At 44.3% G+C, this 14,817-nt stretch overlaps 1 protein-coding gene across 2 annotated transcripts; it reads left to right on the top strand.

Annotated features, from left to right (window-relative positions):
- Nucleotides 1-14,464, top strand: LOC144247715 (ras-related protein Rab-4B). 2 transcript variants are annotated; one of them, XM_085564711.1, is made up of 8 exons: nt 1-158; nt 2,149-2,229; nt 3,842-3,956; nt 6,207-6,269; nt 7,959-8,113; nt 9,543-9,638; nt 10,626-10,767; nt 12,983-14,464. In XM_085564711.1, exons 1-7 carry the CDS (start codon nt 68-70, stop codon nt 10,739-10,741), a joined length of 717 nt encoding a protein of 238 aa, XP_085420837.1. In that variant the 5' UTR covers nt 1-67; the 3' UTR covers nt 10,742-10,767; nt 12,983-14,464. The 2 variants fall into 2 exon arrangements, with proteins under 2 accessions (XP_085420837.1, XP_085420838.1); XM_085564712.1 differs by lacking the exon at nt 9,543-9,638.
- The last annotated feature ends 353 nt before the right edge of the window (nt 14,465-14,817 follow it).

The following is a 14,817-nucleotide window of genomic DNA, read 5'->3' as shown; positions in this document are numbered from 1 at the left end:
CCCCTTACTAGCCACGCCCCTTTCGCCACTTTAGCCCCGCCCATCTCCTGGCGCAGAGTGCCAGCGCATGCGCAGTGTACCCGGAAGTGTCCGTCCCTGGGCGCCGCCATCTTTGTTCCCGGTGCCCGTGCCCGGCTCCAGCATGTCGGAGACCTACGGTGCGGCCATAGGGAGCCGGGGGATCTATAGGGGATCTATAGGGGACCTGTAGGGGATCTATGGGGGCCAGAGGGGCTCTGGGGGGGTTATCTAGGGCATCCATAGGGGATCTGTGGCGGGCTGGGGGCTGGCGGCCTCTGGGGGTCCCTGTAGGGGATCTATGGGGGGTCTATAGGGGAGCTATAGGGCGGCTATAGGGGATCTGTAGGGGCTTGGGGGGGGCTGTGGAGGGTCTGGAGGGTGTCTCTAGGGGTTCTATAGGGGTCTGGGGGGGGTCTGGAGGGGATCTATAGGGGATCTATAGGGGTCTGGGGGTGTCTATGGGGGATCTATAGGGGTCTGGGGGTGTCTATGGGGGATCTATAGGGGTCTGGGGGTGTCTATGGGGGATCTATAGGGGTCTGGGGGTGTCTATGGGGGATCTATAGGGGTCTGGGGGGGTCTGGGGGCCCCTCAAGGGGGTCTGGGGGTGTCTATGGGGGATCTATAGGGGTCTGGGGGGGTCTGGGGGCCCCTCAAGGGGGTCTGGGGGTGTCTATGGGGGATCTATAGGGGTCTGGGGGTGTCTATGGGGGATCTATAGGGGTCTGGGGGTGTCTATGGGGGATCTATAGGGGTCTGGGGGGGTCTGGGGGTCCCTCAAGGGGGTCTGGGGGGATCTATAGGGGATTGGGGGTGGCTATGGAGTCTCTATAGGGGATCTATAGGGGTCTGGGGGTGTCTGTGGGGGATCTATAGGGGTCTGGGGGTGCCTATAGGGGTTCTATAGGGGTCTGGGGGTGTCTATAGAGGATCTATAGGGGCCTATATGGGATTTAGGATGGCTATGGGGTCTCCATAAGGGTTCTGTAGGGGTCTCGGGGTGTCTATAGGGATTCTATAGGGGTCTGGGGGATCTATAGGGGTTCTATAGGGGTCTGGGGGTCCCTCAAGGTGGTCTGTGGGTCTCTATAGGGGATTGGGGGTGGCTACGGGGTCTCCATAAGGGACCTATAGGGGTCTGGGGGTGTCTATGGGGGATCTATAGGGGTCTGGGGGGGTCTATGGGGGATCTATAGGGGTCTGGGGGTGTCTATAGGGGTTCTATGGGGGTCTGGGGGTGGCTATAGGGGATCTATAGGGGTCTATAGGGGTTCTATAGGGGTCTGGGGATGCCTATAGGGGTTCTATAGGGGTCTGGGGATGCCTATAGGGGTTCTATGGGGGTCTGGGGGGGTTCTATAGGGGTTCTATAGGGGTCTGGGGTGTCTGGGTGTGTCTATAGGGGATTGGGGGGGCAGGCTATAGGGGTTGGGGTGTCTGCATACATTTGGGCCAAAATTTGGGAATTTTCTGTCTAAATTAGGGAATTTTGGGTCTAAATTATGGAATTTTGGGAAAATTTTGGGTCTAAATTTGGGGATTTTGGGGCAATTTGGGTTCTAAATTTGGGAATTTTGAGTCAAAATTTGGGAATTTTGGGTTGGAATTTGGGAATTTTGTGTCAAAATTTGGGAAATTTGTGTCTAAATTTCAGAATTTTGGGGGATTTTACGTCTAAATTTGGGAATTTTGGGGAATTTTGGGTCTAAATTTGGGAATTTTGGGTCTGAATTTTGGGTCTAAATTTGGGGATTTGGGGGAATTTGGGTCTAAATTTGAGAATTTTGGGGAATTTTGGGACTACATTTGGGAATTTTGGGTCTAAATTGAGGAATTTTGGGTCTAAATTTGGGAATTTTGGGTCAAAATTTGGGAATTTTATGTCTAAATTTGGGAATCTAGGGTCTAAATTTGGGAATTTGGGGTCTAAATTAGGGAATTTGGGGTCTGAATTTGGGAATTTTGGGGAATTTGGGGTCAAAAGTTGGGAATTTTGGGTTTAAAATTGGGAATTTGGGGTCTAAAATTGGGAATTTTGGGTCTGAATTTTGGGGAATGTTGGGTGTGAATTTTGGGGAATGTTGGGTGTGAATTTGGGATTTTGTTTTTGGGGAATTTTTTTCCCAGATTTCCTCTTCAAGTTCCTGGTGATCGGCAGCGCCGGCACCGGCAAATCCTGCCTGCTGCACCACTTCATCGAGAGCAAGTGTAGGAATTCCCAAATTTCTGGCACTTCGGGAATTCTGGGCAGTGGGGGAACTTTTGGGGAATTTTTTTTGGAATTTTTGGGAAATTTTAGCCATTTTTTGGGGGATTTTTGGAGATTGTTTGGCCATTTTCCCCCATTTTCCCCCATTTTCCCCGTTTTCCCCCACTTCCCTCCATTTTTTGCCATTTTTCCCATTTTCCCCATTTTTCCCCTTTTTCCCCCATTTTTTCCCTTTTCCCCATTTTTCCAATTTTCCCCATTTTTCCTCATTTCCCTGCCATTTTTGCCCCATTTTCCCCCATTTTCCCCTACTTTTCCCCATTTCTTCCCCATTCTTTCCCCATTTCCCCTTTTTTCCCATTTTTTCCCACTTTTCCCCATTTCCCCCATATTTTCCCCATTTCACCCATATTTTCCCATTTTCCCCATTTTCCCCCAATTTTTCCACCATTTCCCCATTTTTTCCCCATTTTTTCCCACTTTCCCCCATTTCCCCCCAATTTTTCCCCATTTCCCTCCCATTTTCCCCCCTTTTCCCCTACTTTTCCTAATTTTCCCCATTTTTCAGTTATTTCCTGTTTTCCATTTTTTCGCATTTCTTCCCCCATTTTCCCCAATTTTTCCCCATTTTTTCCCCATTTCCCCTATTTTTTACCCATTTTCCCATTTTCCCCCCATTTTTCCCAATTTTTCCCCATTTTTTCCCCATTTTCCCCCATTTTTTACCCATTTTTCCCATTTCCCCCAATTTTTTACCCTTTTTTCCCATTCTTTCCTATTTTTTCCCATTTCCTCCCCATTCGTTCCCCATTTTCCCCCAATTTTCCCCTATTTCCCCCCATTTTCTCCATTTTCCCCCCATTTTTTCCCCATTTCCCCCCATTTTTCCCCATTTTCTCCATTTCCCCCCCATTTTTTCCCATTTCCCCCCATTTTTTCCCCATTTCCCCCATTTTTCCCCATTTTCCCCCATTTTTCCCCATTTTCCCCATTTTTCCCCATTTTCTCCATTTTCCCCCCATTTTTTCCCATTTCCCCCCATTTTTTCCCCATTTCCCCCCATTTTTTCCCCATTTTCTCCATTTTCCCCCCATTTTTTCCCATTTCCCCCCATTTTTTCCCCATTTCCCCCCATTTTTTCCCCATTTTCTCCATTTTCCCCCCATTTTCTCCATTTTCCCCCCATTTTTTCCCCATTTCCCCCCATTTTTCCCCATTTCCCCCCATTTTTTCCCCATTTCCCCCCATTTTTTCCCCATTTTTTCCATTTTCCCCCCATTTTTCCCCATTTCCCCCATTTTTCCCCATTTTCCCCCATTTCCCCCCATTTTTTCCCCATTTCCCCCCATTTTTTCCCCATTTTTTCCCCATTTCCCCCCATTTTTCCCCATTTTTCCCCATTTTCCCCCATTTTTCCCCATTTTTCCCCATTTTTTCCCCATTTCCCCCCATTATTTCCCCATTTCCCCCCATTTTTCCCCCATTTCCCCCCATTTCCCCCCATTTCCCCCCATTTCCCCCCATTTCCCCCCATTTTCCCCCATTTCCCCCCATTTTCCCCATTTCCCCCCATTTTTCCCCCCAAATTTCCCCAATGTTTCCATTTTCCAGTCAAGCAGGATTCCAACCACACCATCGGGGTGGAATTTGGCTCCAAGGTCGTCAACGTGGGCGGCAAAAGCGTCAAACTGCAGATCTGGGACACGGCCGGCCAGGAGCGCTTCAGGTCCAAAATTCCCTTTTTCTTCTTTTCCCTCCTTTAACCACATCCCCCCTTTTCCCTGATTGCTCCCACTTTTTTCCTCTTTTTTCCTGATTTTTTCCTGATTTTTCCTGATTTTTTTCTGATTTTTTCTTCATTTTTTCATTATTTTTTTCCTCATTTTTTCATTATTTTTTCCTCATTTTCCCCAGATTTTTTCCTCCTTTTTTCCTCATTTTTTCCTTCTTCTTTTTCATATTTTTTCCTGGTATTTTCCTGACTTTTCCCTGATTTTTTCCTCATTTTTCCTAATTTTTCCTGATTTTTTCCTCATTTTTTCATTATTTTTTGCTTTTTTTCATACTTTTTCCTGATTTTTTCCAGTTTTTTTCATTATTTTTTTCTCATTTTTTCCTCATTTTTCCCTCATTTTTCCTAATTTTTCCTCATTTTTTTCCTGATTTTTTTCCTCATTTTTTCATTATTTTTCCTCCTTTTTTCCCCTCATTTTTCCAGATTTTTTTCTTCATTTTTCCTGACTTTTCCCTGATTTTTTCCTTATTTTTTCCTCATTTTTCCTGTTTTTTTCCTGTTTTTTTCCTGATTTTTCCCTAATTTTTTTCCTGATTTTTTCCTCATTTTTTCATTATTTTTCCTCTTTTTTCCTCATTTTTCCTGTTTTTCCCTGATTTTTTCCTCCTTTTTTTCCTTCTTTTTTCCTAATTTTTCCTGATTTTTCCTAATTTTTCTTCTTTTTTTTCCTCCTTTTTTCATTATTTTTTCCTCCTATTTTTCCTGATTTTTCTTCATTTTTCATTATTTTTTCCTTCTTTTTTCATAAATTTTCCTGATTTTTTTCTCCTTTTAAAATTATTTTTTCTCCTTTTTTCCCTCATTTTTCTTAATTTTTCCCGACTTTTCCCTGATTTTTTCCTCCTTTTTTCCTCATTTTTCCTAATTTTTCCTCATTTTTTTCTATTTTTTTTCATTATTTATTCCTTCTTTTTTAATATTTTTCCTGATTTTTTGCTGATTTTTTCCTCCTTTTTTCCTCATTTTTCCTAACTTTTCCTCATTTTTTTTCCTCATTTTTTTCATTATTTTTTCCTTTTTTTTCATATATTTTCCTAATTTTTCCTCATTTTTTTCCTAATTTTTTTCATTATTTTCCCCTATTTTCCAAATTTTCCCAAAATTTTAGTAAATTCCCCCAAGTTGCCCCCAATTTCCCCAAATTCCTCCAATTTTCCCCAATTTCCCCCAAATTTCCCCTCCATTCCCCTAATTTTCCCAAAATCCCCCAATTTCCCCAAATTTCCCCCAATTTTTCCCCCATTTCCCCCGATTATTTTCCCCATTATTTTTCCCAAATTCCCCCAATTTCCCCCAAATTTCCCCCCAAATCCCCCCAATTTTCCCCAAATTGCCCCAATTTTCCCCCAATTATTTTGCCCATTGTTTTTCCCAAATTTCCCCCATTAGTTTTCCAATTTTCCTCAAATTTTACCAAAATTTCCCCAAATTTCCCCCAATTTCCCCAATTCCTCCAATTTTCCCCAAATTTCCCCCAATTTTGCCCCGATTATTTTCTCAGTTATTTTTCCCAAATTCCCCCAATTTCCCCCCAATTTCCCCCATTAGTTTTCCAATTTCCCCAAATTTTCCCCAATTTTTCCAATTTCCCCCCAATTTTCCCCATTTTCCTCACATTTTCCCCATTTCCCCCCATTATTTCCCCCACTTTTCCCCCAAATTTCTTCCAATTTTCCCCAAATTCCCCAAATTTCCCCCAATTTCTCCAAATTTCTCCCATTATCCCCAAATTTCCCCTGATTATTTTCCCCATTATTTTTCCCAAATTCCCCCAATTTTCCCCCAATTTCCCCCATTACTTTCCCAATTTTTCCCAAATTTCCCCAATTTCACCCAATTTCCCCCAAATTTCCCCAATTTCCCCAAATTCCTTCAACTTTCCCAAATTTCCCCAAATTTCCCCCAATTTCCCCAAATTTCCCCCAATTTTACCCCAATTTTCCCCGATTATTTTCCCCAATATTTTTCCCAAATTCCCCCAATTTTCCCCATTATTTTTCCAATTTTTCTCAAATTTTCCCCAAATTTTCCCCAATTTTCCCCAATTTTCCCAATTTTCCTCTCATTTTTCCTGATTTTCCCACATCATTTCCCCCCACTTTTCCCCCAAATTTCCCCCAATTTTCCCAAATTTCCCCAATTTTCCCAAATTCCCCCAAATTTCCCCCAAATTTCCGGCAGGTCGGTGACGCGCAGTTATTACCGCGGGGCCGCGGGGGCGCTGCTCGTCTATGACATCACCAGGTGAGGGCGGGGCCTGTGACGTCATCAACGCCCCGGTGACGTCATCGAGCGGGGACGATGACGTCATCGACGGGCTGTGACGTCACTGCGCGAGCCGATGACGTCACCGCGCCGTTTCCACGGGTTTTTTGGGGCATTTTTTGCGTTTCCGCGGCGATCGATGACGTCACCGCGCGACACGATGACGTCACCGCGCGACACGATGACGTCACCGCCGCCGATCTCTGACCTTCGGGGGCGTTTTGGGGCATTTCCGGCTTTTTTCCCCCAATTTTTTTCCCGTTTTTCCCTCCGTCCCTCGCGGCTCCCAAATTCCCGATCCCGAATTCCCATTCCCAAAATTCCCCGCTGGGAAACCTCCGCTGGCTGTGACGTCATCACCTGCATTTATGACGTCATCATGTGAATTTATGACATCTTGGAGCCCTTTTTTCCCATTTTTCCCCATTTTTCCCCATTTTTCCCCATTTTTCCCCATTTTCCCCCATTTTTCCCCATTTTCCCCCATTTTCCCCCATTTTTCCCCATTTTTCCCCATTTTTCCCCATTTTTCCCCATTTTTCCCCATTTTTCCCCATTTCCGGGGTTTTTTTCCCCAATTCCCAGCCAGGAGACATCCAACGCGCGGGCGCAGTGGCTGTGACGTCATCACTGTGAACTTGTGATGTCATCATGCAAAATGTTCCCATTTTCTCCCATTTTTCTCCTTTTTTTCATTTTTTTATCCCATTTTTAAGTTTTTTTCCCAAATTTTCACATTTTTCTCCCGTTTTTTCCCATTTCTGGTGTTTCTGACCCCAAATCCCAGCCGGGAGCTGTACAACGCGCTGGTGCAGTGCCTGTGATGTCATCATGTCAATTTAAGACATTTTTTCCCATTTTCTCCCATTTTTTTCCCATTTTTTCCCATTTTTTCTTCTTTTTTCCCATTTTTCTCCTGTTTTTTTCCCATTTCTGACATTTCTAGCCCCAATTCCCAGCCAGGAGCCGTACAACGCGCTGGCGCAGTGCCTGTGACATCAATGTGTCAATTTATGACTTTTTTCTCCCATTTTTTCCCCTTTTCTCCCATTTTTTTCCCGTTTTTTCACATTTTTCTCCTGTTTTTTCCCATTTCTGGCGTTTCTGGCCCCAAATGCCAGCCGGGAGACGTACAACGCGCTGGCGCAGTGCCTGTGACATCAGTGTGTGAATTTATGACGTTTCTGTCCAATTTTCCCTCGTTTTCTCCCATTTTTATCCATTTTTTTGCAATTTTTTTCCCATTTTTTCACATTTTTCTCCCGTTTTTTCCCGTTTCTGGCGTTTCTGGCCCCAGATCCCAGCCGGGAGACGTACAACACGCTGGCGCAGTGCCTGTGATGTCATCATGTCAATTTATGATGTTTTGGAGCCATTTTTCCCCATTTTTTCACCTTTTTTTCCAGTTTTTTCACCTTTTTTCAGTTTTTTCACATTTTTTTTCCGTTTTTTCCCCATTTCTGGCGTTTCTGACCCCAAATCCCAGCCAGGAGCCGTACAACGCGCTGGCGCAGTGCCTGTGACATCAATGTGTCAATTTATGACGTTTTCCTGCCATTTTTCCCCATTTTTTCACCTTTTTTTCCCATTTTTTTCCATTTTTTCCCATTTTTTCACATTTTTCTCCCGTTTTTTCCCGTTTCTGGCGTTTCTGGCCCCAAATGCCAGCCGGGAGACGTACAACGCGCTGGCGCAGTGGCTGACGGACGCGCGGACCTTGGCCAGCCCCAACATCGTCATCATCCTCTGCGGCAACAAGAAGGACCTGGAGGGCGAGAGGGAGGTCACCTTCCTGGAGGCCTCGCGCTTCGCCCAGGAAAACGGTGCGAAAAAACGGGAAAACGGGAAAAAATGGGAAAAAACGGGAAAAAACGGGAAAAAATGGGAGAAAATGGGAGAAAATGGGGGAAAATGGGGGAAAATGGGAAAAAAAATGGTGGAAAATGGGGAAAAAATGGGGGAAAAGGGGTTTGGGATGGTGGGGAGGTCACCTTCCTGGAGGCCTTGCGCTTCGCCCGGGAAAACGGTGCGAAAAACGGGAAAATGGGAAAAAATGGGAAAAAACGGGAAAAAACGGGAAAAAATGGGAGAAAATGGGAGAAAATGGGGGAAAATGGGAAAAAAAATGGTGGAAAATGGGGAAAAAATGGGGGAAAAGGGGTTTGGGATGGTGGGGAGGTCACCTTCCTGGAGGCCTTGCGCTTCGCCCGGGAAAATGGTGTGAAAAACCGGGAAAATGGGAAAAAATGGGGAGAAACGGGAAAAAATGGGAAAAAATGGGGGAAAATGGGAAAAAATGGGGAAAAAATGGGAAAAAAATGGGGGAAAATGGGAGAAAATGGAGGAAAAGGGGTTTGGGATGGTGGGGAGGTCACCTTCCTGGAGGCCTCGCGCTTCACCCAGGAAAACTTTGAGAAAAACCAGGAAAATGGGAAAAAATGGGGGGAAAATGGGAAAAACGGGAAAAAATGGGAATAAATGGGAAAAAAGGGTGGAAAACTGAAAAAGATTGGGGGAAAATGGGGAAAAAATGGGGATAAAATGGGAGAAATGGAAAAAAAATGAAATAAATGGGGAAAAAACTGGGAAAAAATGGGGTGAAAATGGGGAAAAAAATGTGGAAAATGGGATTTGGGGTCATGGAATTGGGATTTGGGATTGTGGGATCGTGATGGGAAAATGGGATTTGGGATTGGGGAATTATGGGGGAAAATGGGATTTTGGGGAATAATGTTGGGGGAAAATTCCTGGAGGGAATAACGGGATTTTGGGAATATTCCCGTGGGAATAACGGGATCCTGGGAATTCCCGATGGGAATTTGGGAATTCCCGATGGGAATGTGAGGAAATTCCTGATGGGATTTCCCAATGGGAATAATGGGAATTCCTGATGGGAATTTGGGAATTCCCAATGGGAATTTGGGAATTTCTGATGGGATCCTGGGGAATTCCCAATGGGAACGTGAGGAATTTGGGAATCATCGATGGGAATGGGGAAATTCCTGATGGGATTGTTGGGAATTTGGGAATTCCCATTGGGAATCTGGGAATTCCCAATGGAAACGTGGAAAATTCCTGTGGAGGATTTGGGAATTCCCATTGGGATCCTGGGTAATTCCCGATGGGAATTTGGGGGATTTGGGAATTCCCGATGGGAATTTGGGAATTCCCGGTGGGAACGTTGGGAATCCCCGATGGGAACGTTGGGAATGTTGGGAATTCCCGTTGGGAATGTTGGGAATTGCGGCTCAGAGCTGATGTTCCTGGAGACGAGCGCGCTGACGGGCGAGAACGTGGAGGAGGCGTTCCTGAAATGTGCCAGGAGCATCCTCAGCAAGATCGACTCCGGTACCGCGGGAAAGCTGGGAATTCGGGAATTCGGGAATTCGGGATTCGGGAATTCGGGATTCGGGATTTGGGATTTGGGGTTTGGGGATTTTGGGGAAATCGGGAATTTTGGCGTTCCTGAAATGCGCCAGGAGCATCCTCAGCAAGATCGACTCCGGTACCGCGGGAAAGCTGGGAATTCGGGATTTGGGATTTGGGAATTCGGGGTTTGGGATTTGGGGTTTGGGATTTGGGGTTTGGGATTTGGGGATTTGGAATTTGGGACTTTGGGATTTGGGAATTTGGGATTTGGGGATTTGGGATTTGGGACTTTGGGACTTGGGGATTTGGGGATTTGGGATTTGGGATTTGGGGATTTGGGGATTTGAATTTGGGATTTGGGGTTTGGGATTTGGGATTTGGGATTTGGGGATTTGAATTTGGGATTTGGGGATTTGGGGATTTGGGACTTTGGGATTTGGGGTTTGGGATTTGGGGATTTGGGGATTTTGGGATTTGGGATCAGGATTTGGGATTTGGGATTTGGGGATTTTGGGTCCCCGATACCCCGGGTTTTTTTTAAAGGATCTGGGAGGATGTTGGGGTGATTTTGGGGGATTTTGGGATCCCAAAATTCCCATTTTTCCTCCAGGGGATCTGGATCCCGAGCGGATGGGGTCGGGGATCTGGGTGGGATTTTGGGGGAATTTAAGGCGATTTTGGGGGGATTTTAGGGGATTTTGGGTCCCCAGTACTCTGGATTTTTTTGAGGGGATCTGAGGGGATTTTGGGGTGATTTTGGGGGATTTTGGGATCCCGAAATTCCCATTTTTTCCCCCAGGGGAGCTGCATCCCGAGCGGATGGGGTCGGGGATCTGGGTGGGATTTTGGGGGGATTTTAGGGGATTTTGGGTCCCCAATACCCCGGGTTTTTTTGAGGGGATCTGAGGGGATTTTGGGGTGATTTTGGGGGATTTTGGGATCCTGAAATTCCCATTTTTCCCCCAGGGGAGCTGGATCCCGAGCGGATGGGGTCGGGGATCCAGTACGGGGACGCGTCGCTCCGGCAGCTCCGGCAGCCCCGGGGGGCTCCGGCCCCCACCCGGCAGAGCTGCGGCTGCTGAGACCCCAAAAAATCCCCAAAATCCAGGTGAGGCACCCCGAAAATATCCCAAAAAATCCAGGTGAGACACCCCAAAAATATCCCAAAAATCCCACCTGAGATCCCCCAAAAAATCCCAAAAATCCAGGTGAGACAACCCAAAAATATCCCCAAAAATCCAGGTGAGGCACCCCGAAAATATCCCAAAAATCCAGGTGAGACACCCCAAAAATATCCCAAAAAATCCAGGTGAGGCACCCCGAAAATATCCCAAAAATCCCACCTGAGATCCCCCGAAAATATCCCAAAAAATCCAGGTGAGATCACCCAAAAATATCCCAAAAAATCCAGGAGAGGCACCCCAAAAATATCCCAAAAATCCAGGTGAGACACCCCGAAAATATCCCCAAAATTTAACCCTAAAATTCCCCAAATTTAACTCCTTAAATCCCCCAAATTCCCCCAAAATTTAACCCCAAAATTGCCCAAAATTTAACCCCAAAATCCCTCAAATTCCCACAAAATTCCCCAAAATCCCCCCAAATTTACCCCCAGAATCCCCCAAAAATTTAACCCTAAAATTCCCCAAAATTTCCCAAATTTAACTCCTCCAAATTTCCCACAAAATCTACCCCCAAAATCCCCCAAATTCCCCCAAAATTTAACCCCAAAATCCCCCAAATTTAACCCCTTAAGTCCCACAATATACCCCAAATTTAAGTCCAAAACACCCCAAAAATCCCCCAAAATCCCCAAATTTACCACCAAAATTCCCCAAAATTTAACCCTAAAATTAACCCCACATCCCCAAAATTTCCCCCAAAATTGAATCCTAAAATATCCCAAAATCCCCCAAATTCCCCCAAAATTTTACCCCCAAATTTCCCAAAATCCTCCAAATTTAACCCCTAAAATTCCTCAGATATCCCCAAATTTAACCCCAAAATCCCCAAAATTTAACCCCAAAATTAACCCCAAATCCCCCAAATTTCCCCCCAAAACTAACCCCTAAATCCCCAAAATTTAACCCCAAAATCCCAGAAATTCCCCCAAAATTTAACCCCTAAATTAACCCCAAATCCCCCAAAATTTAACCCCAAAATTAATCCCAAATCCCCCAAATTTCCCCCAAAAACTAACCCCAAATTCCCCCAAAATTTAACCCCAAAATTTCCCAAAATCCCCCAAATTTAACCCCTTAAGTCCCCAAAATCCCCCAAATTTCCCCCGAAATCCCCCAAATCTCCCCAAATTTAACTCCTTAAATCCCCCAAATTCCCCCAAAAGTTAACCCCAAAATATCCCAAAATCCTCAAAATTTAACACCAAAATTAACCCCAAATCCCCAAAATTTAACCCCAAAATTCCCCCAAATTTAACCCCAAAATCCTCCAAAATACCCAAAATTTAACCCCAAAATCCCCCAAATCTCCCCCAAACTTTAACCCTAAAATCCCCCAAATTCCCCAAATCTCCCCCAAAATTTAACCCCAAAATCCTCCAAATTTCGCCCAAATTCAACCCCAAAATTTCCCAAAATCCCCCGAATTTCCCCTAAAATTTACCCCCCAAATTTCCCAAAATCCCCCAAATTTCCCCCAAATTTAACCCCAAATTTTCTCAAAATCCCCAAAATTTCCCCCAAAATTAACCCCCAGATTTTCCCCAAATCCCCTGAATTTCCACCAAAATTTAACCCCAAAATCCTCCAAATTTCCCCCAAATTCAACCCCAAAATTTCCCAAAATCCCCCGAATTTCCCCCAAATTCAACCCCAAAATTTCCCCAAAATCCCCCGAATTCCCCTAAAATTTAACCCCCAAATTTCCCAAAATCCCCCAAATTTCCCCCAAAATTTACCCCCAAATTTTCCCAAAATCCTCCAAATTTCCCCCAAAACTTAACCCCAAATTTCCCAAAATCCCCCGAATTTCCCCTAAAATTTACCCCCCAAATTTCCCAAAATCCCCCAAATTTCCCCCAAATTCAACCCCAAAATTTCCCCAAAATCCCCCGAATTTCCCCTAAAATTTACCCCCCAAATTTCCCAAAATCCCCAACATTTCCCCCAAAATTTACCCCCAAATTTTCCCCAAATCCCCTGAATTTCCCCCAAAATTTAACCCCAAAATCCTCCAAATTTCCCCCAAAACGTAACCCCAAAATTTCCCAAAATCCCCCGAATTTCCCCCAAAATTTACCCCCCAAATTTTCCCAAATCCCCCAAATTCCCCCCAGATTTAACCCTTTCCTTCCCTTCCAGGACCAGGTGCCTCTTCCAGACCCGCCGCAATTTTGGGGGGGGTCCCCAAACCCCAAATTTTGGGTCCAAATCCGCGGCTTTTGGGCAAAAACAAAAATCCCCCAAAACCCCCTCGGGCTCTGGGGGGGTCCCCAAATTCTTTTGGGGGGTCCCCGATTTTTCACGCGGTTTTTGGGGGGGGCGCCCAAAATTTGGGGACCTCCCCCAGTTTTATAACTTTTTTTTTGCCTTTTTTTGCCTTTTTTTTGCATTTTTTTACCTTTTTTCCCCCTTTTTTTGCCTTTTTTTTTGCATTTTTTTACCTTTTGTCCACCTTTTTTTGCCTTTTTTTTTGCATTTTTTTCCTTAATTTTTTCCTTTTTTTGCCTTTTTCCCCCCTTTTTTTCCTTTTTTTTACCTCTTTTTTTGCCCTTTTTTTGCCCTTTTTTTACCATTTTTTGCCTTTTTTCCCCCTTTTTCCCACTTTTTTTTTTCCTTTTTTTAACTTTTGTCTTTTTTTTGCCTTTTTTTTGTCCCTTTTTTTTCCTTAATTTTTTTCCCTTTTTTCCCTTTTTTTTTCCATTTTTTAACCTTTTTTGCCTTTTTTTGTCCCTTTTTTTCCCTTAATTTTTTTCCGGTTTTTTGCCTTTTTTTGCCTTTTTTTTTGCTTTTCTTTCCTTTATTTTTTTCCTTTTTTTTACTTTTCTCGCCTTTTTTTTCCCCCCTTTTTTTTACCTTTTTTTTCCCTTTTTTTGTCTTTTTTCCCTTTTTTCCTTTTTCTTTCCCCTTTTTCCCCCCTTTTTTTTTTCCGATTTTTTGCAGGGTTTTTTTCCTTTTTTCCCCCCTTTTTTTTGCCTTTTTTCCCCTTTTCCCCCCTTTTTTTCCGCCCATTTTTTGTGGTGTTTTTTCCTTTTTTTTCTGTTTTTTCCTTTTTTTTCCCTTTTTTCCCCCTTTTTATCCCCCTTTTTTGGCCTTTTTTTACCATTTCTTTCCCTTTCCCCCCCTTTTTTTTCCATTATTTTTTCTTTTTTTTCCTTTTTTTCCCCTTTATTTTTGCCTTTTTTGGCCTTTTTTTCCCTTTCTCCCCCTTTTTTCCTTTTTTTTTTTTTTTTTCTTTTTTTTTTGCATTTTTTGCTTTTTTTTTTTTTTGGGGATTCCCCCAAATTTTTTGGGGGGGTGTGGGGGTCGCCCCTCCCCCAATTTTTTCTCCATCCCCCCAAATTGGGGGGGTCTTTTTTCCCATTTTTTTCCCAATTTTTCCCATTTTTTTCCCATTTTTTTCCCATTTTTTTCCCCATTTTTTCCCATTTTTTCCTCATTTTCCACTTTTTATTTATTTGCACTAAATTTGGGGAGGGGGGGAGGGAATTTTGGGGAGGGGGGAAAAATTGGGGAACCCCCCCAAAAAAAATCCCCAAAACTCCCCAAAACTCCCGGGAATTTTGGGGATTTCCCCCAAAACCGAAGTGTGAAAAATGTGAAATAAAAAATTTACGTTTTCAGCTTTTTGGGGCATTTTTGGGGCGATTTGGGGGGATTTTGGGGAGATTTTTGGGGGATTTGGGGGGATTTTGGGGTAATTTGGGAGATTTTGGGGGATTTGGGGGGATTTTTGGGGATTTTTTGGGGAAATTTGGGGGAATTTTGGGGGGATTTGGGGTTTTTCGGGAGTCTCTGAGAGGATTTGGGGAGATTTTTGGGGGGAATTTGGGGAATATGGGGGATTTTGGCGGATTTGGGGGATTTTAAGTGGATTTCGGGGATATTTCCAGGGGATTTTGGGGAATTTTGGGGAGGATTTGGGGGATTTTGGGATTTTTGGGGGGATTTGGGGTGGATTCCGCGGGCTTTGGGAG

This window comes from Lonchura striata, chromosome 34, assembly GCF_050655825.1.
Source record: "Lonchura striata isolate lonStrDom1 chromosome 34, ASM5065582v1, whole genome shotgun sequence".
Classification (NCBI taxonomy): domain Eukaryota; kingdom Metazoa; phylum Chordata; class Aves; order Passeriformes; family Estrildidae; genus Lonchura; species Lonchura striata.
The sequence above is the reverse complement of the archived record's forward strand: the minus strand, read 5'-3'. Positions and strand labels throughout refer to the sequence as shown.

Bases quoted from the DNA above. Each gene is read 5' to 3' on its own strand.
- LOC144247715 (XM_085564711.1), top strand. From the start codon at position 68: ATGCGCAGTGTACCCGGAAGTGTCCGTCCCTGGGCGCCGCCATCTTTG. The intron at 159-2,148 runs GTGCGGCCATAG...TTTTTTTCCCAG, and splicing joins CAGCATGTCGGAGACCTACG to ATTTCCTCTTCAAGTTCCTG. The intron at 8,114-9,542 runs GTGCGAAAAAAC...ATTGCGGCTCAG, and splicing joins GCGCTTCGCCCAGGAAAACG to AGCTGATGTTCCTGGAGACG.